Source organism: Corythoichthys intestinalis, chromosome 22 (genome assembly GCF_030265065.1).
Source record: "Corythoichthys intestinalis isolate RoL2023-P3 chromosome 22, ASM3026506v1, whole genome shotgun sequence".
Classification (NCBI taxonomy): domain Eukaryota; kingdom Metazoa; phylum Chordata; class Actinopteri; order Syngnathiformes; family Syngnathidae; genus Corythoichthys; species Corythoichthys intestinalis.
The window spans coordinates 7,732,394-7,756,558 of NC_080416.1; the positions used below are offsets into that span (position 1 = coordinate 7,732,394).

The 24,165-nt window shown below is 36.6% G+C and overlaps 1 protein-coding gene across 2 annotated transcripts in view; it reads left to right on the forward strand.

Moving 5' to 3' along the window:
- LOC130910911 (ephrin type-A receptor 7-like) overlaps positions 1-24,165 on the forward strand; it is a 747,396-nt gene that overhangs the window by 597,737 nt on the left and 125,494 nt on the right. For both annotated transcript variants that reach the window (XM_057828557.1, XM_057828559.1), the window contains one exon: positions 21,907-22,062. In XM_057828557.1, the coding sequence (XP_057684540.1) occupies positions 21,907-22,062 (156 nt within the window). The remainder of the gene's footprint in view (positions 1-21,906; positions 22,063-24,165) is intronic.

Here is a 24,165-nt window from a genome sequence, read left to right on the forward strand (position 1 = left end):
TGACTTTTATTGAGGGCTTGTTGCTGGGCAGAATATAGTTACAACACTGTTGTCCAACGTGGCAGTTTCGATCGGGCAAGTTCCTTATTCTAATCATTGATTAAATTAACAGTCACACTCATTGATTAAATTAACAGTCACACTGTTGAGCGAGCAAGATAACTTTGTTTTGAACACACATTTGCACTGGAAGTAGCTTGGTGGAAAGGTACTGAGACGTTGTGTGATGAATCAACATATGTGTGTTTATCTATTTATCAGCAGAATGTGAGCAATTGCCGGTAATGAAAATGTAAAGCACATGATTATGGGCTAAAACTGTATTCTTCATAATAGCTAGGGAGAGCGCGTATAATAGCTGTGTGAGAGCAAACTTGTATAACCCGCAGAGTATAATGGTCATACAATCAAGCATATCTTACAATGCACTGCAGGGAAAATAAACATGAAATCATGAAGGCTCATAAATGTGTGTATGTATTAGCCAACTTAGTCATTTTGATAGTAGGCTAATATAGCGAATATAGCATGTGTTGCCTTCATTATTAGGTGTATTTTAGGCTTTTAATTTTTTTGCGGCTCCAAACATATTTGTTTTTTGTTATAGGGCTCTTTCAACATTTTCAGGTGCTGACCCCTGGACTAGACTATAGACTCGACTATAGACTAGACTATAGACTAGACCAGTGGTGTTCAAACTATTCCACATAGGGCCGCAGTGGGTGCTGGATTTCGTTCCTACTAAACAAGACGACATCTTTTCACCAATCTGGTGTCTCACATGTGTAATCAGTTGACTGCAGTCTGGTGCTGCTTGTTTTAGTACAAATTATATTTAAGACCAACTCGACAAGAAACCGAAATTGAAAATACAAAAATTACCACTGGTCAAATTGTTTGGAGTGCAATATGTGAAAAATCTATCATGATATCGATATAGTAACTTTCTAATTATCTGGTGAAAAAAACAGATTTTCAATTGTTAAATTGACCTGTCACAAATTTTAAATACATCAAGTAGTGCTGCCACCTCAAACTATCCAGTGTAAAAAGAAGCAGATATCCAAGTATCTACTAATGCTTGTAACAAGTAGTTTTGACTTTTAAGACTGCTGTATATTATGATATAATTAATTATTTATTATATATAATATCATTTAAAAAATACATTAATATAGATTAGGAACCAATTTTGTTGTCGGTGTGGATTATGTGTTGCTGTCTTTAATCGTATTGCATGCATTACTCACGTATTGCTTAAATATTGAATGGAGAATAGGGCTGCAGCTATCGATTATTTATCGATTGGTTGGTTTGAATAATCGAGTAATCGGATTACAAACATTTAATCCGTTGCAGAATACAGCGTGGGAGGCATAAATAAAAGGAAAACATGTTTTTGCTTGCAAAAACATATTTCGACTTGCCATGATTGCACTTTCAAAAGAGCATTTATTGTGAATACAAAATAAAATACCTGAGTTTTTCTTCAAACGATGTAAAATTGCACTTTCATTTCACAAGAGCAATAAATACATGAAAAAATAACTTAAGAAAATGTGATTAAATATCTGAGATTAGCAAATAAATAAATGGGGATCTAAGTACAACAAAAGAACAATTGGCTAACATGTGTAGCAAAAGTCCGCTAGCTTAAATGCTATAAAATGCTAACTTTTTTTTTTTTTTTTACAAAGCTCTTAACAAATCGTTCAAACTCATATTCCCACAAAAAATTGCTAAATATACTTCTAAACTAAATAAAGAATGCATAAACACACGTATTAGCTCGAACATAAAACTTATGCTAATTTTAACAACGAGCAGCTGGATTCAGCCATATTAGATGAGTTATGTCATATTCACTGTTGCCATTTTAGGGTAGTATAGCCACCCAAATCAATAAAACTAACAAAAACACCCATCACTACCACTCTAATTGAATGAATCCTCGAAGCAGCAAAATTTAATTCAAAGCTTTTTAGTATTTAAATTACTCGAGTTAATCGATTAATCGTTGCAGCACTAATGGTAATGGGGACATCTTGAGGCCAGTTGTTGGTACTACCATTGCACATGGAATCCCATTTATGCAGCAAGTCAGCGCAAAATGGGTGCCATCTGCTGGCCAAAATTTATTGCAGGAACCGGTCTATTTATGGCGATATTACAATAGGCATGTAAAATTTCGATAAGATATTTTATATCGGTGATAAAATCATATTCTAAATGATTATTATTATCATTTGAATTTATTCATTTATTTTTTTGATGGGTGGGGGCTTGTCCCTTAAAGGAATATAAAACCGTACAGGAGAGAGGCTTGTTTTCCCAACAAAAATGTCTTAATCTGCTTCATAATTGACTGTGACGCCATTGATTAGATCAGGTTATTTGGGAAAAGCTTGGAATAAATGTAGTGGGAGGCTAATCAGATTCGCTGAGGAGACATTTTGGCAAATGGGAAGTGAGTAGGATGTAACCCTCCATTTGCATATATGACCCGGTTATGGAAATTAACAAGCATTATCTCCTGCCTCCAGTCTGTTGTGACACGGCCATTCTATGTGATTCCTTTTGAATCAGCCAATTCAACTGTGGGATGTAAACTTGAATGAGTCTGGCCTGCTAATGCGAGCGAACACGCTTTCACGGCGCAGTCCAAATCAGCCTTTTCCCATTAAGACCGTGACCCAGATATGGAAAAATCCTGACCAAATAAATACGGTTCCCAGGAGTGCGGTATTGCGTCGTGTACCTTGAAGTGGAGGGAAATTTGGAATAAAAGAAAATGAGGTCAAGGATTTTCTCCTCAACCGTTGAAGACAACTATTAGAGTGGGGGGGGGGGCTTGAAATGATGTATATTAGCGGCTGTATACATTAACGGCTCATATAAGAGGTCTGGGTGCATCTATTAGAGCGTATTAGCAGATGATTTATGAGAATGGCACAAGTATGATTATGCACACGCTGGCTTTCTCAGAGGCAAAAGATGATCATTCATCTCTATCAAGGATGAGATGAGGATGAAGTGGGGGCGGGGCTACTGTACCTTCTGAGTAGGGAAATGAAGAGTCAAATACCGTAAGGATCAGAGGGGGGTAGTAACGCATTACATGTACTCCGTTACATTTACTTGAGTTACTTTATGAGAAAAATGCACTTCTAAGAGTAGTTTTCCTTAGCCATACTTTTTACTTGAGTAGATTTATGAAAAAAAAAAAAAAACTATTCTCACTCCACTACTTTAGGCTACGCAAATATCGTTACATTTTTCCTCTTTATTCTACGAATTAGATTTTTTTTTTTTTTTTTTTTGCCAATTTCACCAATGAGATGTTGCAACAATAATCACATGACTCCATTACACCAATCTGAGGCAAGCTTGCAGTTCTATGGTCACGCCCGCCTGTTCCATCACGTGGTGTCTTTAACCCTTTAACACCTAAGCCCATTTTGTCCGAATTTGCATGCATTTGATGTTGCCTTTATATTTCAAAGAAAAAATTGTTTACAATGGCCAAGTTGGGTCCCTTTTTTCAGGACACCTTGAACTTCATGTCCAAACTGTTGTTTTCTTCACTGACCAATTTTAATCCACATTTTTGACCCAAAAAGACAAAATAAATCCCAAAACCTTTTTTCAAAATTTGTAATGTTGACGTCCCACTGACAACCAAACATGCTCGACCAACCGTTATGAAGCTTGATCATATTTATTCAACTTGTTAGGATAAACATTCAATAGAAAAAAATAAGATTGAATAGTTTTATTTTTAACAATTCAACACAAACAGCAGATATGGTCATAGGCGTTTTTGGCCTTTGGCCTATGGTTAAAACAGGTTATATACAGTGCAAAATAGTGAGAGAGAAAAAATTATATATATCATCTGACACAAAAAGGGTTTGGAGGATATCTCTTTATGAAGTTAGGTGTTGTACCCATCACCTTATCAAAAGTATATACCTACATGCAATCAAGCTTCTCGAACACACATCTACATAAAAATTGAAAAGATTATAGTAAAGAAAAAATATATATGACATTGAAAAAAAGTATTTTAACAAATATTGACAAGTAGTTCAGTTCAGTTCAAAATTTTCAGGCATGCGACCCAAGTTTTTTTGGAAATGTTTTAATTTTTTTTATTTTTTTGCGCACTCAATAAAGCTTGAACAGGTTACAGAGCTGTGTCACACCCAACGTCACGCAGCCTACTCTTTCGCCATTTGCGCGCTGCCGTCACTTCTGTTCGCCGAGACGCCGACTCATGCAAAGAAAACAACGACAAATACGGCTCATCTTCTATGCAATAATGCATTAGCTTGCGCTAAATGTAGTTTTATATTCATTCTGCATGTTTCAAAGTCGCTCCCTCAAACCAACCGGCCGTTGCTTGCGTCATATACCTCCCTTTCATTAGTTGGCGCCTCGTTCGGAAATTTATTAAAATTGATCACATTCGGTTCGTCAGTCTTGACATCAGAACGGCTCTTGGGATATGTAGTCTTTTGTGCTGCTTTTGGTTTTGAAAAAGGACAAGAAATGATGGAAATATGGAAAAAGATACATGGTCCATGCAGCGTTGTAATGCATATTTATGAGTGCAATAAAACTATAAAACTCAAATGACATTATCTCCCATTTTTCTTGGTCAATTGACTTCAAATAAAAACTGGTGTGGACATCAACTTCCGCACTTTCAAATGAGACCAACCAGCGGCACGTGGGTGACGTAATTACAGCGTGACGAAGCTTCAAAGACGATATGCGTAAACACGTCGCTGCCGACACGTTCGGTGTTAAAGGGTTAAAGCACAGTAAAAAATGAAGTGCAGTGGTACCTCTACATACAAAGTTAATTTGTTCCAGGACCTTGTTTGTAAGTCGAAATGGTCGTATGTCGAGCAGGATTTTCCCATAGGAATACATTATAATTCCATTATTTCGTTCCACAGCCCAAAAACCTACACTTAAATCCTTAATAAATACTGCTGGTACGATTACAAATGGCAGTTAAACATAGCAAAACAAATATGTTATAAATAAAAATCGGAATAATATAATAATAATAATAATAATTATTAGAGATGTCGAGTCCGATCACGTCATTTTCAAAGTATCGGAATCGGCAAAAACATATCAGACATGCCTTTTTTTAATATATATATATTTTTTAATTAAATCGTTTTCTAATTGTATTTAACGTTAAAGACATAATATGTTACACTCATCCAGAGACTTTGGTAAGGTTATCAAATTCATCCAGTTAACGGCGGTAATTAATTTTTATAAAAAAATTTATCACGTTAAAATATTGAATGCAATTAACGCATGCGCTGCACGACCCACTCATGCATTGTCGCGTTCAATCTGTAATGGCGCCGTTTTACCTATATGTAAAGCTAAAAGGCAGCGTAAAATGAGTGGAGTGAATTTTGGAAGCCTTTGGAGCATTTTTTTAATTTGGCTAAAGCCTTACAATCCCTCTCCCTACGATTAGAAATGTCGTGGGAAGCAATGTGGGGAAGAAAGGTAGTAATTGATCTTTTTCTTAACACCCTATGTTATTTCCCAACGCAGAGAAGATATATCAATTGGTACCACTACGCACAGTCATGGTTGCACTTCCCATCATGCATTTGGGCAGAACAGTTAAACGGCTACAGTATCATTGACTGAAAGCTCAACAAATACACTAGATGGCAATATTTAGTCACAATATGCAAAGTCACATTTATCCTTTGAGAATTACAAGTCTTTCTATCCGTGGATCCCTCTCACAGAAAGAATGTTAATAATGCAAATGCCATCTTGAGGATTTATCTTCATAATAAACAAATACAGTACTTATGTACTGTACGTTGAATGTATATATTTGTCTGAGTTTTATTCATTTTTTTCTCAATGCATTGCCAAAATGTATATGATCGGGAAAAATTATCGGGAATGATTGGAATTGAATCGGGAGCAAAAAAAAAGTAATCGGATCGGGATATATCGGGATCGGCAGATACTCATACTAAACCGATCGGGATCGGATCGGGAGCAAAAAAACATGATCGGAACAACCCTAATAATAATAATAAGTAATAATTATTCCTGTAAATAACGTAACGAATCGGATTCTAATGTGGCGGACACTTTTTGCTGTACCTGAACGCACCACCGGGCTGACGTTAGAGTGAAATAGGTCGGTGCGGTAGAGATAAAACTTTTGTTTTCTTTAGAGCACAGTCAACTGCGGAGAACAATGGGCGTTTAGTGTTGGATAAGTTCTAAAATAAATGATAAAAACGTGAAGAAGTTGGCGATACCTTGGCGATGTTACCACAATAATAATTGTCACCTTAACTTATAAAGGCTGGCGAACGGTGGTCGGAAGAGTCTGTATTGCCCAGCCAGTTCACGGATGCACACCCAGTGGCGCCACCCCTTTAAATTGGTTGGCCACCCCACTGGCCACCCCGCTTGCCAGTATATCGTAGATTTTTGTAGCATCAGTTATGGATTTCATCCCAAATTAATGCATTTATTTAGTTTTATTAAATGTAGAGCTGTCAAATTTATCGCGCTAACAGACGGTATTTTTTTTTTTTTTTAATTAATCACGTGAAAATATCTATCTCAATTAACGCATTCGCGGTACGACTCATTCACGCATTGCCGCAAACAGCCTACAATGGCGCCGTTTTACTTACATACAGAGAAAAGAGGCAGTGTCAAGTGAGTGGAGTAGATACAAGCATTCATTGGGGCTGTGCTTTTAATTGGCAAAATCTTTATCATCTCTCCCACAGCAACTATAAATATTGTGGGAAGCGACGTGGGGAAGAATGACAGGGTTGATCTTTTCCTTAACACCCTGCAGTGTACCCAACGTAGAGAAGATATAGCATTTGCAGCCACCACACACAGTCATGGTTGCACCACTTCCTATCATGCATTTGGGCAGAACAGTTTAGTCACTACAGTATCATTTACTGAAAGCTCAACAAATACACTAGACGGCAATATTTAGTCACAATATACAAAGTCACATTTATCCTTTAAGAATTACAAGTCTTTCTATCCGTGGATCCCTCTCACAGAAAGAATGTTAATAATGTTAATGACATCTTGTGGATTTATTGTTATAATAAACAAATACAGTACTTATGTACAGTATGTTGAACGTATATATCCGTCTTGTCTTGTCTTTCCATTCCAACAATAATTTACAGAAAAATATGGCATATTTTAGAGATGGTTTGAATTGCGATTAATTACGATTAATTAGTTTTTAAGCTGTGATTAACTCGATTAAAAATTTTAATCGTTTGACAGCCCTCGTTAAATGTACACCTTATGCCTAATATATACATAACACAATAAAACAGAATTGTTGTGGAACTCAAAATGTTGGCAGGACAGTTATGGACTATGCACATTAAATCATTAGTCACATCAAATATTACACAATACACCAAAGTATATCAGTAGCCGTGTCCTTAAGTCTTTCTGATAGTTTTCCCCTGACCTTTTTACTGCAATAATATAATGAAAACCTGAAATTATGGCTTTTAGTTTTGGCCACCCCAAGATTTTAAGTGGCCCCATCTGGCCACCCCTATGAAAAATTTCTGGAGGCGCCACTGTGCGCACCCCAGGCTCATAATTTTCTATAATTTGTATCTTCATTTCAAAGGTAAGCATCACTTTTTTTCCTTGTTTCACCAACTGTACCAACTGTACCAACTTTTTTGAAACCTGGGTTGATTTCTCACACAAGAAAATCCCCCGTGCGTTCGTTTGCGGTGCTGTCCTGTCGTCATATTTCAAGCATGTCGTCGGATGTAAAAACAAATGGCGAGTCAAATTTTACGTCGGTTGTCGAAAAGATCATGTGTCGAAGCGATCGTATGTCGAGGTACCCAGTCTTTTGAGTTTTTCTGTTTTGTTGCAGGATTTTTTGTATTTTTTACCTTTTTTTTTGTGTGTGTCTTTTATAGTTTTTCGACTTGTTCGCGTGCACCTCGATGGTTGCCACTGACGGTGATAGACGTCCTATTAATGAGTTGTTTGCGTCTTTCCCCGGGTTTCTGAAGCAGACCTGTTTTAGTGCGATTAATATTAATTATTGTGGGCAATCAGCGGGGCTCCCATTTATTGTTAAGTGCGTCATGATTTATTAATGTTCATGTTTAAGGTTAATGGAATCAAGGATAAATAAGAAGAGAACTTCAAGTTGATTTCTTTCTCAAAGGCAAAAGTCAAGTGTTTTGAGCATTTTGACCTTCTACTTTTTGAAGTGATATGAAATGTTATTTGGATATGCTCTTGGGAACCATTAATACATCCTTGTCGACAACATTTTAAATAGTTTTAGTCATTTCAAACCTGAATATAAGTATAAAATTGGTGTTGTTTTATGTTCATGTGTTTATGGCCCTTTGTTCAAAGCAGTATCTGTTTTTTCAGTAGAAAAAATACGTCATATGTAATTTATTTGTGTATTAAGATAAATATTAGGGTTTCAGCTATCGGTTATTTTAATAGCCGATTAATCTATCAACTAGTAAGTTCAAATAAGTGAGTAATCAGAATAAATAAATGAATAAATGAGGATCGAAGTACAGCAAAAGAACAATTGGCTAACTTGCTTTGCAAAAGTCCATTAGCATAAATGCTATAAAATGCTAATGTTTTTTTTTTTTTTTTTTTACAATGCTCTTAACAAATTGTTCAAAAACATATTCCCACAAAAAATGCAGCTACAAACAAAAAACTTAAGTTGGTCTTAACAGGGAGCAGCAGGATTCAGTAATGTTAAATGATATATATTCACTGTTGCCACCAGAGGGTTATGTATCCACCTAAATAAATAAAACTAAATGCAAATACTTTCAAACTAAACCATTACAACGCCACTCTAACTAAACGAATACTCGAAACTTTTTTCTAATTGAATTATTCGCATTACTCGATTAATCGTTGCAGCACTAATGAATATATTTTATAGCCATGAACAGTAATAACAATTTATTAAATGAAAAAAAAAAACTCACACAAAAATTGTAAATTTGTCACATTAATTTTGGCATTTAAAAAAACGCCTTGAATGGATCAGGTAATCCACAATATTTACATTTGATTTATGTGGGGCCCACATGACCCAATTTTGAATTTTTTTTATTCATATTTAATGCCATATTATCTTGTATACTTTAGTGTATTTCATTGTGGGATTTTTGCAGTTGAAGTTAGAAAAGTCAAACTACAATGATTCATGTCCAAGAGCCAACTGCCGCCGTTGAGTAGGTTTTATTCATTTTCAAGCAACGTAAACAACCAGTCTGAGCTGCTCCAGCTTTTATTTTGTTACTTCCGGTCTCCAGTCATGTGAATTTGCATATTAAGCTAAATATATAGTTGCACTTGTTCCCAGATATAACATTTAAATTTAGTATTTAGACTTAGGATTTTGGATATAAATATAAAATTCAGATTTAAAATAAATATTTCAAATATAAATTTCAGATAAATATTTAGGATATACATATCAGATTTACATTTCGGAAATACATTTAACATTTCCGATTTAAATAAATATTTAGTTCTGGATTAACACATTCATTCCCAATACTCATTATTTAAAAAGAAATATTTAAGTTGCTAAACAATGTTGTAAATGTGCTAAAAAATGACTGTACAAATTTCACTCTACGTTTTTAACACTGTGTGGTGCTAAATGTGAGGCAAGGCAAGGCAAATTTATTTATATAGCACAATTCAGCACAAGGCGATTCAAAGTGCTTTACATCACATGAAGATCATAAAAATCACATTTAAATCAATACAACTTAAAAACCAAGACAATCAAAATCGGAAATAAAATTATACATAAAGATCGCATTTAATCACAAATAGAATAAAAATAAATAAAAATAAAACAAAAACTACTACTACTAATAATAATTGAAATCAGCAATGGGGATAAGCACAAGAGGAATAGAAAGCAAGTAGATTGAAATATATAGACAGTTATGGATATGCAGTGCTAAACAAACTCGTTTTTAGAGCTAACAGTTTGAGCATACTTCAGACGTTCAGGTAACTTGTTCCAGAGGTGAGGAGCATAATAACTAAATGCTGCCTCACCCTGCTTGGTTCTTGTTCTTGGAACATGCAGAAGACCGGTTCCAGACGACCTTAGGGGTCTAGATGTCTCATAGGAATCTAACAAATCAAGCATGTATTTTGGTCCAAGGCCATTGTGTTTTGTAGACGAGCAGTAGTATTTTATAGTCTATCCTTTGACTCACTGGAAGCCAGTGTAGCAATTTCAAAACCGGTGTAATGTGGTCCAGCTTCCTTGTATTTGTGAGGACTCTGGCTGCAGCATTCTGTACTAGCTGCAGCTTCCTGACTGATTTTTTATCAAGACCCGTAAATATACCATTGCAATAGTCCAATCTGCTGAAAATGAATGCATGCATAAGATTTTCCCTGTCTTGTTGAGTCAGAAGCCCCTTAATTCTGGTTATATTTTTTAGGTGGTAATAAACGGATTTAGTGACGGACTTTAGATGGCTATCAAATTTTAGGTCTGAGTCAATAATTACGCCAAGGTTTCTGACTTCATTTGTAGCTGTAAGTGACATTGAGCTAAGTTGCCTGCTTATTTTTGACCTTTCCTGTTTTTGGCCCAAAAATGATCACCTCTGTCTTCTCCACATTTAACTGGGGAAAATTCTGGCACATCCATTCATTGATTTGATGAATGCATTTACTCAGGGAGACGAAGGGACCATAATCATGTGGGGACACAGAAATGTACAGTTGTGTGTCATCTGCATTGGCGTGATAGGAGATGTCATACTGTTCCATTATCTGAGCTAAGGGAAGCATATAGATGTTAAATAAGAGTGGTCCAAGAATTGACCCTTGAGGGACTCCACAAGTGAATTTGGTTCGTTCTGACTGATGGTTTCCGATTGACACAAAGAAATCCCTATGATGTGAACCACTCAAGTATGTGAGAAAATGTTGTCGTAATTTTCAGCTTGATCTGCTTTACAAACGGCGCCCCATAATTTCATAGTATTTAACTCATTGCATTCCATTGTCAACAATAAACATCCAATTGATCTAAACTGGGACTTTTGAGTTGGTTCATTCACCCTTCTCAATCAAATTGGATGGAACGTCTAGAGCCGTCAACGGCAGCCATTGAGTTGAATGATTACCCTATAAAGGGTTAAACTCCCGGAGACCATCAACCCCCCCCCCCCCCCCCCAAAAAAAAAAAAACATTGTCCCCAATCCATTGGAAACACTTTCCAATAACCTTGTAAAAAAGCAAAGGTGCCAATTTATCCAGCACGAAATATAGAACACGCGGCGTGTGAAAATAATCGAAGCGCTCGGCAAACCGAGACGGAGATTACAAATCCATCAAGCGACGTCGGAAAGTGAACCACAGGCGTGAAAGCAATCGAAAATGTAAAATGTGCCGCGGTGCGGTCCGCGGCGCCAAATTAAAAGTTGGACCGCGTTCGCGCCTCCCTCTGGCTTTAAAGCATTTGGACATGACAGGCCATGCCACAGTCTCTTATATTCCCACTATAGAAGACCTCAGTCTCGCCGGCTGTCAGCTCAAACGGCTGTTTCTTTCAGCGACGCTCATTTGTATGCGCCGCGTGTTTGCTTATCAGTAGTCTGACTCTGTCTATCTGTCAAAGTGAAGGAGTCCATTTTCCCTGGCTGTTTATTGTCCTCTCTTTGCACAGTACGCAGCCCACCATCTCGCGTGAGTTGTCGGCCGGTGGGAGGATCCGTTTCTCTCGCGGCGGTTGGTCTCCTGCCACACCGCCAGTCTTGGAATGCCAGAGCGTATCTTTAGTCTAACACCTTGAAGGAGGAGATCCGTGCGAGCGTGTTCCGTCGTGTTCCGTTTAATCGGGCCTCCCAGTCGACACATTGGACAAATTGATCAGTTGGTTTGCCAGCTGTCCTGGCAGATCTCGCCTTCTGTCTCGTCTCACGAAAATCCACACTTTTAGTTAAAGTGTATATTTAAGGCAATTAAAAGGGAAAATCAAGGATTCGAAATGATTCTTTTGACTAGCAAATGATGGAATGTAAGTTAGTGATGATGGAATGCTTACTAATTGGTCTTGGTACCCGATACGGCTATTTTTGGGGTATTATTGGATTAATTTTTACTGGCCTAAAAAATATGAGTGTAAGATTGGTATTGGCTAAACATAACTTGAAAAAAATCGAATGGGACAGATGTGGAATCATCTTGAATAAAGTTCAAATTAATTTGGAAACTGTTGAATGATGATTTAAATGGAATATTGTTGAATTACAGTGTATCACAAAAGTGACTACACCTCTCGCATTTCTGCAGATATTTAAGAAAATGTTTTCATGGGACAACACTGACAAAATGACACTTTGACACAATTAAAAATAGTCTGTGTGCAGCTTTATAATAGTTAATTTATTTTCCCCTCAAAATAACTCAAAATATAGCCATTAATATCTAAACCCCTAGCAACAAAAGTGAGTACACCCCTTGCATTTCTGCAGATATTTAAGAAGATGTTTTCATGGGACAACACTGACAAAATGACACTTTGACACAATTAAAAATAGTCTGTGTGCAGCTTTATAATAGTTAATTTATTTCCCCCTCAAAATAACTCAAAATATAGCCATTAATATCTAAACCCCTAGCAACAAAAGTGAGTACACCCCTCGCATTTCTGCAGATATTTAAGAAGATGTTTTCATGGGACAACACTGACAAAATGACACTTTGACACAACGAAAAGTAGTCTGTGTGCAGCTTTATAATAATTAATTTATTTTCCCCTCAAAATAACTCAAAATATAGCCGTTAATATCTAAACCCCTAGCAACAAAAGTGAGTACACCCCTCGCATTTCTGCAGATATACTTAAATATCTTTACATGGGACAACACTGAGAAAATGACAGTTTGACACAATGAAAAGTAGTCGGTGTGCAGCTTTATTATAGTTCATTATTTTCCCCTCAAAATAACTCAAAATATAGCCATTAATATCTAAACCCCTAGCAACAAAAGTGAGTACACCCCTAGCATTTCTGCAGATATTTAAGTATATCTTTTCACGGGACAACACTAACAAAATGACACTTTGACACAATGAAAAGTAGTCTATGTGCAACTTTATAATAATTTATTTTCCCCTCAAGATAACTCAAATTATAGCCATTAATATCTAAACCCCTAGCAACAAAAGTGAGTACACCCCTCGCATTTCTGCAGATATTTAAGTATGTCTTTTCATGGGACAACACTTTGACACAACGAAAAGTAGTCTGTGTGCAGCTATATAATAGTTAATTTATTTTCCCCTCAAAATAACTCAAAATATAGCCATTAATATCTAAACTCCTAGCAACAAAAGGTGAGTACACCCCTCGCATTTCTGCAGATATTTAAATAGATGTTTTCATGGGACAACACTGAGAAAATGACACTTTGACACAAAGAAAAGTAGTCTGTGTGCAACTTTATAATAGTTCAATTTATTTTCCCCTCAAAACAACTCAAAATATAGCCATTAATATCCAAACCCCTTGCAACAAAAGTGAGTACACCCCTCGCATTTCTGCAGATATACTTAAATATCTTTACATGGGACAACACTGAGAAAATGACACTTTGACACAATGAAAAGTAGTCTGTGTGCAGCTTCATGATAATTTATTTTCCCCTCAAAATAACTCAAAATATAGCCATTAATATCTAAACCCCTAGCAACAAAAGTGAGTACATTTCTGCAGATATTTAAGTATATCTTTTCATGGGACAACACTGACAAAATGACACTTTGACATAATGAAAAGTAGTCTGTATGCAGCTTTATAATAGTTAATTTATTTTCCCCTCAAAATAACTCAAAACATAGCCATTTATATCCAAACCCCTAGCAACAAAAGTGAGTATACCCCTTAGAAACTACATCCTTAAATGTCCAAATTGAATACTGCTTGTCATATTCCCTCCAAAATGTCATGTGACTTGTTAGTGTTACTAGGTCCAGTTGTACATACAGTAATTACTGTATTTGTTTTTTTTATAACAATAAATCAACAAGATGGCATTAACATTATTAACATTCTGTTAAAGCGATCCATGGATAGAAAGACTTGTAGTTCTTAGAAGATAAATGTTAGTGCGAGGTATAGAAATTTTGTATCAAAACCCCTCTTAATGTTTTCGTTTTAATAAATTTTGTAAAATTTTCAAACAAAAACCAGTAGCTCGCCATTGTTGATGTCAATAATTACACTATGCTCATGGTGCTGAAACCTAGAAAATCAGTTGCATCCAAGTGCCAGCAGAGGGCAACAAAGCACCAAAAAACACAAGTCACAAATGGACATGACACTGCTGTCATTTTAATCTGTTTGAGCGGGGCATGTGCGCTAAATGCGTCAAATATTTTAACGTGATTAACTTAAAAAATTAATTACCGCCCGTTAACGCGACAATTTTGACAGCCCTAATGCAAACACTTTCAAAACAAACCATTATACAAAGCGACTTTAACTAAACGAATAGCAGCAACATTTTAATTCGAATCGTTTTTTCTAATCGAAAACTCGAGTTAATCGATTAATCATTGCAGCACTAAAGTGGAATATTGTTGTATGATGTTAACTAATGTTGCTTAATGTAAAATCATTTTAGTTGGTATTTAATGGGGATGAACTGACAACCTTTGCTTATGTCGACGCTCCCATTGAAATGTATTCAAAAACATGAATTGTGGGTTAGAATTGTTTTGAGAAGAAAAAAATAGGACCTTGTGTCATGTGAGTATGTAGAAAATGATAAAGTTGGAATGTGAGAATGAAGTAAAGCATGTGGGAGGACAAGCTTGCCGAAAAACACGGGCAGAATAATAAAAAGGAATATGAAGTGCATATGTGTGAATGCTTCCAGCATGAATTGTCGACTGCTGTTTGCTAGCTTCATTTCCTTCTCTCTCATTCCGCCTTTTATTGACAGACGGCTCACGGTCCGTTTTGAGTGACACGACCTTGCGCGGCATTGACTTGCGTTGACCCTGCCACTGACCTCTCGCTGTGGAAGATGATTGGCAGCGTATAAAACCAGCCTCCTTTGTTATCGGAGCCGCTCATATTGTGCCCGCGGACCCCCTATTATTAAAACACATCTTCCGGGTGGGTTGGCGAAATTTGACGGCTCTCGCTGAATTGAAGAGATAAGTCGTAAACGCAGCCATCTTGCCGTCGTGTGCTTTGCAAAATGAATTGATGTTGTCCGCCTTCGCTTCATGTTCTCGGATGGGAAAGGACGGATGACTAGAGAACATTCTGGAACAAAGAGTATTCCAGAATGTTTTTTTGTGATGCCCCCAGGCTTTAATGTAACCGTGAGCTGAAAGCGAGAGGCTGTTTAGTGCCGTGTGATGACAGACATTAAAAAGTCGATTACAAGGTTCTTATAGAGAAAAGAAAAGGCACGATGACCAATCTTACACGCGTTGATTCTGCCGTGAAACATAGTTGTCGGGCAGAACCGCGAGAGCTGACGAATAGCGAATCGATACGTAATCGCTAGCTTTTGAAAAGATGCGGTTAATTTGTTTGTGTGTTGGTAAATAAAACACAAGGTATTTCAAAAGGTCTTTTATTTCATTGAGGTTGTTCTACCATGGCAACTGTCTGGCTGACATTGACAGCGATAGACTTCCAATCCATTTCGACAGGAAGGTTGGCAGCGAATGAATAAACGTCGGTTACAGTTAATTTAAGTACAATTAAACATAATTTAACGTTCACATGAAGTTATGCTAAATTTTGATACAAATTTAACCCACCTTTTGCTTTTTCTTATCTGTTGTTTTACAGTGCCTTGCAAAAGTATTCGGCCCCCTTGAATCTTGCAACCTTTCGCCACATTTCAGGCTTCAAACATAAAGATATAAAATTTAATTTTTTTGTCAAGAATCAACAACAAGTGGGATACAATCGTGAAGTGGAACAACATTTATTGGATAATTTAAACTTTTTTAACAAATAAAAAACTGAAAAGTGGGGCGTGCAATATTATTCGGCCCCTTTACTTTCAGTGCAGCAAACTCACTCCAGAAGCTCAGTGAGGATCTCTGAATGATCCAATGTTGTCCTAAATGACCGATGATGATAAATAGAATCCACCTTTGTGTAATCAAGTCTCCGTATAAATGCACCTGCTCTGTGATAGTCTCAGGGTTCTGTTTAAAGTGCAGAGAGCATTATGAAAACCAAGGAACACACCAGGCAGGTCGGAGATACTGTTATGGAGAAGTTTAAAGCCGGATTTGGATACAAAAAGATTTCCCAAGCTTTAAACATCTCAAGGAGCACTGTGCAAGCCATCATATTGAAATGGAAGGAGCATCAGACCACTGCAAATCTACCAAGACCCGGCCGTCCTTCCAAACTTTCTTCTCAAACAAGGAGAAAACTGATCAGAGATGCAGCCAAGAGGCCCATGATCACTCTGGATGAACTGCAGAGATCTACAGCTGAGGTGGGAGAGTCTGTCCATAGGACAACAATCAGTCGTACACTGCACAAATCTGACCTCTATGGAAGAGTGGCAAGAAGAAAGCCATTTCTCAAAGATATCCATAAAAAGTCTCGTTTAAAGTTTGCCACAAGCCACCTGGGAGACACACCAAACATGTGGAAGAAGGTGCTCTGGTCAGATGAATCCAAAATTGAACTTTTTGGCCACAATGCAAAACGATATGTTTGGCGTAAAAGCAACACAGCTCATCACCCTGAACACACCATCCCCACTGTCAAACATGGTGGTGGCAGCATCATGGTTTGGGCCTGTTTTTCTTCAGCAGGGACAGGGAAGATGGTTAAAATTGACGGGAAGATGGATGCAGCCAAATACAGGAACATTCTGGAAGAAAACCTGTTGGTATCTGCACAAGACCTGAGACTGGGACGGAGATTTATCTTCCAACAGGACAATGATCCAAAACATAAAGCCAAATCTACAATGGAATGGTTCAAAAATAAACGTATCCAGGTGTTAGAATGGCCAAGTCAAAGTCCAGACCTGAATCCAATCGAGAATCTGTGGAAAGAGCTGAAGACTGCTGTTCACAAACACTCTCCATCCAACCTCACTGAGCTCGAGCTGTTTTGCAAGGAAGAATGGGCAAGAATGTCAGTCTTTCGATGTGCAAAACTGATAGAAACATACCCCAAGTGACTTGCAGCTGTAATTGGAGCAAAAGGTGGCGCTACAAAGTATTAACGCAAGGGGGCCGAATAATATTGCACGCCCCACTTTTCAGTTTTTTATTTGTTAAAAAAGTTTCAATTATCCAATAAATTTTGTTCCACTTCACGATTGTGTCCCACTTGTTGTTGATTCTTGACAAAAAATTAAAATTTTATATCTTTGTTTGAAGCCTGAAATATGGCGAAAGGTTGCAAGGTTCAAGGGGGCCGAATACTTTTGCAAGGCACTGTATCAATGGGACATCAACATTAAAAATTTTGGGGAAAAAAATTGGGATTTTTTATTCTTTTTGGGTCCAAAATGTGGATTATAATTGGTCAGTGAAGAAAACAACAGTTTAGACATGGAGTTCAAGGTGTCCTAAAAAGGGACCCAACTTGGCCATTGTGAACAATTTTTTCTTTGAAATATAAAGGCAACACCAAATGCATGCAAATTCGGCCAAAATAGGCTTAGGTGTTAAAGGGTTAATGTCCCGTCCCCAGCAAAAAGTGTACATGCAGGTTATGCTGTTATATCGTCCCTATCAATATTAAGACCAAACCTACGCCCTTGGCTTTCAGCTTGTTTTGTTTAGATGCATACAGACAGAACATATTAAAGGTGCCTTAAGAAAATACTTAAACGTAGTAATATCAAATAAGGGTGCTTTAAATACGCAACCGGTCAAAAGATCAACAATCTGCTTTAAAGCTACCACAAGAAAACACAATCCTTAAAGGTATGAGAGGGAAACATATGCAAAAAGTATTTTGAGGCAATGAAAAGGTAAAAAAAGAATCAATAAAAACCCAAATAGTAAGTAATCGCCATTTTTAACTGATGAGCGTATGAGTTGGACGTTTCGGCGCGTAGGAAGGAATTGCAGAACACCGGTAGTGTTCGTCCAGTGATAGTGACAAACTACGTCATCACCCCGAGCGTCCATTGCGCGCATAAAACATGGCGCCCTCCGTATGTCAAAACAAGTACTAAATATTAGATTTTTAAATCAATGGCAATATTTTATGTGTTTTTAATAGGGCTGTCAAAATTATCGCGTTAACGCGCGGTAATTAATTTTTTTAATTAATCACGTTAAAATATTTGACGCAATTAACGCACATGTCCCGCTCAGACAGTATTCTGCCTTTTGGTAACTTTTACTGCAAGGTTTTTTGTGCTGTCTAACAGCGAACTTTTGTGGTCGCTTTGCGACATGGTTTATTGCTTTCTTGCCAGTTCAATATGGCTGCACGACGTCTCGGGCTGACGCCTACGTTGTAATGTTGTGCTTATATGATCCTTGGACAAGATTTGTCCATAAGTATGGTTGTTGTAAAGAATGTACATATTATGTTAGTAAGCGAAATGTTATATTTTTTGTATGAGACGCTTTTTGTTTATGTTTAGTGAACCTGTATAGCGTGCTAAGCTAACGTTGTTGCTAATGCAATACTTGTGTACTTTTTTTTGTAGTTTCACTACGGTCTAAAGAGGACAGTGGTTTGAGGCCATTTTATTAATAAATCAGATGAAAAAGGAAGAAGTCTGATTATTAAGGCGTCGTTCACTAGCTGTCTAGCTTTGGGAAAAGTAGACGCTTCCGAGTGAGGACAGCATAGACAGATTTAAATGACAGTAGAGTGAAATGCCCACTACAGTCCTTATGTACCGTATGTTGAATGTATAAATCCATCTTGTGTCTTATCTTTCCATTCCAACAAATTATTTTACAGAATATATATATAATTTACAGAAAAATATGGCATATTTTATAAATGGTTTGAATTGCGATTAATTACGATTAATTAATTTTTAAGCTGTAATTAACTCGATTAAAAATTTAAATCGTTTGACAGCCCTAGTTTTTAATAAAATATTTTAGTAAAAAAGAGCAATTGTTGCTTATAAGTCCGAGGTTCCCTTTAAATCATGATTTGTTTTTGTTTCAAATGCCCGACTGTCCACTTTGAAGCATGACAAAACGCACACAAAACTTTCTTTTGTTGTTGTCGATGTTCCCCCCTACCTTTAAAAAATGTCATAAAAATATCCTTACTTTCTACCTGTTGACAGCCTGAATATTAAACTTATTTCAGGCCTCAAGTGTTAACCCAGGAAGAAGGCGAGCTGTAATGTGTTTTTGATGGGAGACGGTGGAACGTGAAGAAAGTGGGAATGCAAAACTGAGTGGAGAAGTCGCTAATGCATAGCCATTGTTTATAATATAGTCTCAGAAGAGAGATCAGAGTATCGAGCGGGACCCGGCATCCCGATTTCACACCCATTATCACCTGCTCCGAAGGCACGGCAAGTGAAAAATGGAGCTTTTTTATTTTTTTTTTATTCGCCGTGTGTTTACGTGAGCCGTCTTGTCACGCGTGCATTGAGCTTCATTAAGCCGCTGTTGCGTGGCGTGCGGAGCGCTCGCATGTTAGGTCGCGGAGCGCTTATCACCCTCCACCACATTCCCGCCTTTTGTCGTCGGCGCCTCAAGTGGAGCGCTTGCACTTGAGGATGTCGCTGATATTTCGCACTTCTTGCAAATGGAGTGAGACGGCGGAAAACAACACCCAAAAATTGAGTTTTTAAATTGTAGGTTGGCAAAGTTGTCGTTTTTGGGGTGGTTCGTGTCTAAGCGGTCTTGTGATTAGCACTGATGTGAAAATTGTTTCTGTCAAAATGGATTTTTTGCTAAATCGTTTTTTTTTTTTTTTTTTTTTGCTTCCCTGCAGATTCATTTATATGTGCTTTTTGACAGTCAAAATGGCTTGGGCGTCTAGCATTTCAATAGCAGCCCATGAGTTCAAAAAAGAAAATCATGAAATCATGAAATCAAGAACATCGTGCTATTTAATTATATTTTTTAATAGTTAGTCGTTTGTGTAGAACAACTAGGTAAAAATATTAGGGCTGTCAAATTTTTCGAGTTAACGGGCGGTAATTAATTTTTCAGTTAATAACGTTAAAATATTTAACGCATTTAACTTATGCGCGGAACGAGCCACTCACGCATTGCTGCGAACAGACTACAGTGGCGCCGTTTTATGTATATTGAGAGCTAAGAGGCAGAGACAAGCGAGTGGAGTGGACGCAGGCATTCATTGGGAATAAGCTTTGGCATCTCTTCCACAACAATTATAACTATATGTGACGAGCGACATGTGGAATAACGACAGGAGATGAGCTTTTTCTTAACACCCTATATTGAACACAACGCAGAGAAAATATACCATTTGCAGCCACCACTGATAGTCATGGTTGCCCAACTTCCCATTATGCATTTGGGCAGTTAAGAACAGTTAAGTCGCTACAGTATTATTTAGTGAAAGCACAACAAAAATAATATTCTTATCTCTCCAAAAAATAAATAATGTTCACAAAACGAAAAGCGCTCAGTGCAAAGAGAAAGGGCATTCCAAATCAAAATAGCTATGCAAAATAATACTCACTTTGGTCAAACTCTATTCAAACATTTTGTTTAGCTCAACAAATACACTAGATGGCAATATTTAGTCACAATATACAAACTATCAAAATTATTATAACTTGTACTCACATTTATCTTTTAAGAATTACAAGTCTTTCTATCTGTGGATCCCTTTCACAGAAAGAATGTTTATAATGTTCATGCCATCTTGCGGATTTATTGTTATAATAAACAAATACAGTACTTATGTACAGTATGTTGAATGTAAACATCCGTCTTGTCTTATGGTTCCAACAATAATTTACAGAAGAATATGACATATTTTAGAGATGGTTTGAATTGCGATTAATTACGATTAATTAATTTTTAAGCTGTGATTAACTCGATTAAAATTTTTAATCGTTTGACAGCCCTAGTTTGCATTTATTTTTATTGATCTGGGTGGATACACGGCCCTCTGGTCAACCTCATTTCACATGACTAAATCCATCTGCTCCCTGTTAAGACCAACATAAGCTAAGTTTTTGTTGGAGCTAATGATTTTTTTTTTTTTTTTGGAATGTATTCGTAATTTCGTTTAAAGGTATATTAAGCCATTTTTTGTGGTATTATGTGTCTGAACCATTTGTTAAGAGCATTATAAAAAAGCGTTAGCATTTTATAGCATTTAAGCTAGCGTACTTTTGCAATGTAAATTTGCCAATTGTTATTTTGTTGTACATCCTGTTTTTTTTGTTTGGTTTTTTTATACGGTTTCAGGCTCAGCTCAGGTATTTTTATATGTTCTTTATCCAATTACTCGACTATTCGAAGTAAATAGTTCATCGATTAATTGGCTACTAAAATAATCGATGCCACTTCATGCATTATTTAGTATTCCACGACATACATCCTCGTTATACATAATCTCACATCATCCAACATTATTCCAAATCATTTTAGTCTTTGTTTCAAAATACAGTTCGTTACAATCGTTTGACCTAAAAAATATACAAGTAGCAATATGTATAAACAAAAACTAATGCAAAGATAACCAAGTACATATAAATTTGTAATGACATTACAGTTTCACTTGCATGTAATATATTGACAATAATTTTTCAGTTTGTCAAAAGCTGCAAAAGTGTATTTCCTGGCTCCTATTTGATGTTTGTTTGTATGTTTTCTGGCAGCATGTCCCCCCGGATCCTACAAGATGTCCTCCAGGCAGCAAGAGTGCTTTCCTTGTCCCGCAAACAGTATTTCCGAGGATGAGGGCTCGGTGGCGTGCGTGTGCCAAGAGGATCACTTCAGAACTCCGCTGGATTCACCTTCCTCACCATGCACAAGTAAGATGAGCTTCCATGTCTTTGTTTTGGGGATTATTCAATTCATTGGTCTGTAGTGCAGTGATCCCTCGTTTTTCGCGGTTAATGGGGAATCCGCCACACCGCGATAACCGGAAAAAAAAAGAAGTGTTTTTTGTGTATTCAATGTATTTATTCAGATTTTGCATTGGAAAGATGCATATAAGACATGATTTTTCCCTAAAGTATAATTCTTTGTTAAATTCTTCATTGAGTGAGTCCTCTCAAATAAACAGAACAGTACACGACACAACACAATGAGTTGCCGTAGCGACTACAGCCAATGTTTAACAACAAGGCGGCGGCCATTGGAAGGTAGTTTTCTGGCAACATCAAAGCAGCTCCCTTGTCACTCATTGTTAACTTTAACAAGCTGCTGCTGCCTGGTGAGAAAGAAATGCTTCAGGAGGGAGAGTGAGAGGCTGTTTGTGATCGGATTGGATATCTCTATAAAATCCTGCATTTATTTTGTTGTTGTTGTTGTTTTAGTTAGTTTTTTTTTAGCTGTTCTTTGTTTATTAATCATTTGTATTGAAAAATATTTCAATTTTCTTTTCTTTTTTTGCAATAATTTATTATTTCTTTAATTGATAATAAATTGTATCAATTAAATATATTTATACTATGTATTTTATATAGAATAATATAAATGTATTATATTTTTATATATATTTCAAATTAATTAATTTTTGTTAGTATTGTTGTAAGTTATAACAATTTTTTAAAAATTCTGCTTGAAAATTCAAAAATTTTAAAAATAGTGGTACCTCTACTTACGAAATCAATTGGTTCTGAAAGTAGTTTTATAAACTGACAATTCCGTAAGTAGAGACGCGTTTTCCATGTAAATGCCCTGATCTCTTCTAAGACCCCCAAAATTCAGACATAAATCTTTTATAAAGCATAAAAATGCAGCCAAAGATTTTACTTGTTTGGCTGCATTTTTATGCTATGTTAAAAAAATGGTGTAGTACATAATGTAAAATATAAAGATTAAAAGCTAATACAGTGATTTCTCGCGGTTAATGGGGACCAGAACCCGCCGCTATAAGTGAAAAACCGTGAAGTAGTGCTTTTTTTTTGTATGTGTTTGTTCAATGTATCTATTCAGATTAAGCATGAGAAAGAGAAACATATAAGACATGTTTTTTCACTTTTTTTCCCCAAAGTATAATAAAAAAAAAACCTTATATATATATATTTTTTTTTTAAATAAATGTTTTTAAGCACTTCAAACGTAATAATTATAAGTTTTAAACTGTCCCTCTAATTATTTTTAAACAAGAATAAATTACAAAAATGCTTATCTTCATTAAATGCTTCATTGAGTGAGTCCACTCAAATCCGCCCAAGCTGCTCACTTACACACAATGAGTTGCCACAGCAACTGTTTAACATCTTAAACAATGATTGGCGCATGCGGCGCTTTGAAGTTTCTTCTTCCAAGCATCTTTGGCAAGATCAAAACTTAACGTCTGTCAATCATCGTTAACTTTAATATGCAACTCCAGTGCACTGCCTGACCAAGAAAAGCAGCAGGAGGGAGAGTGAGACCACATGATGGTTTAAAAAAAAAAAAAAAAAAAAATCAGCGATGGACTGTGGGGGCGAAGTTTGATGCGCAAAGTAACAAGGGATCACTGTAGATTCATTTAAAGCTGTCGGGACACAATGGGCAAATGCAGAGGACGCTGGGTTACACACGTACACATACAGTAGAGGTTCCTCTTAGCCAATTGAATGCCAGGACAATGCTAGGCAATAGCCAGTGGCAGAGCAGATATAATTATTTTACATTCAGTAAACTCTGGATGCTGCCAGCAGCAGCCCATACTGTATTTTTGCCTTTCGTATCCTGATTTTTTGCCTTTCGTATCCTAACATTTCTTTCGTAACAAGAAGCAATATTTTTCAGTTGAGGCGTGTCGTAACCTGAAAATTCTGTATGTAGAGACGTTTTCAAGTAGATGTACGTCCCACTGTATCAAAAAAAAAAAAAAAAAAAAAAAAAAAGGAGAATCTGCGGATATTTACTTTTTCTTTTTCAAACAAAAACAATCTAAGTAATGAAAACTATATAAAAAG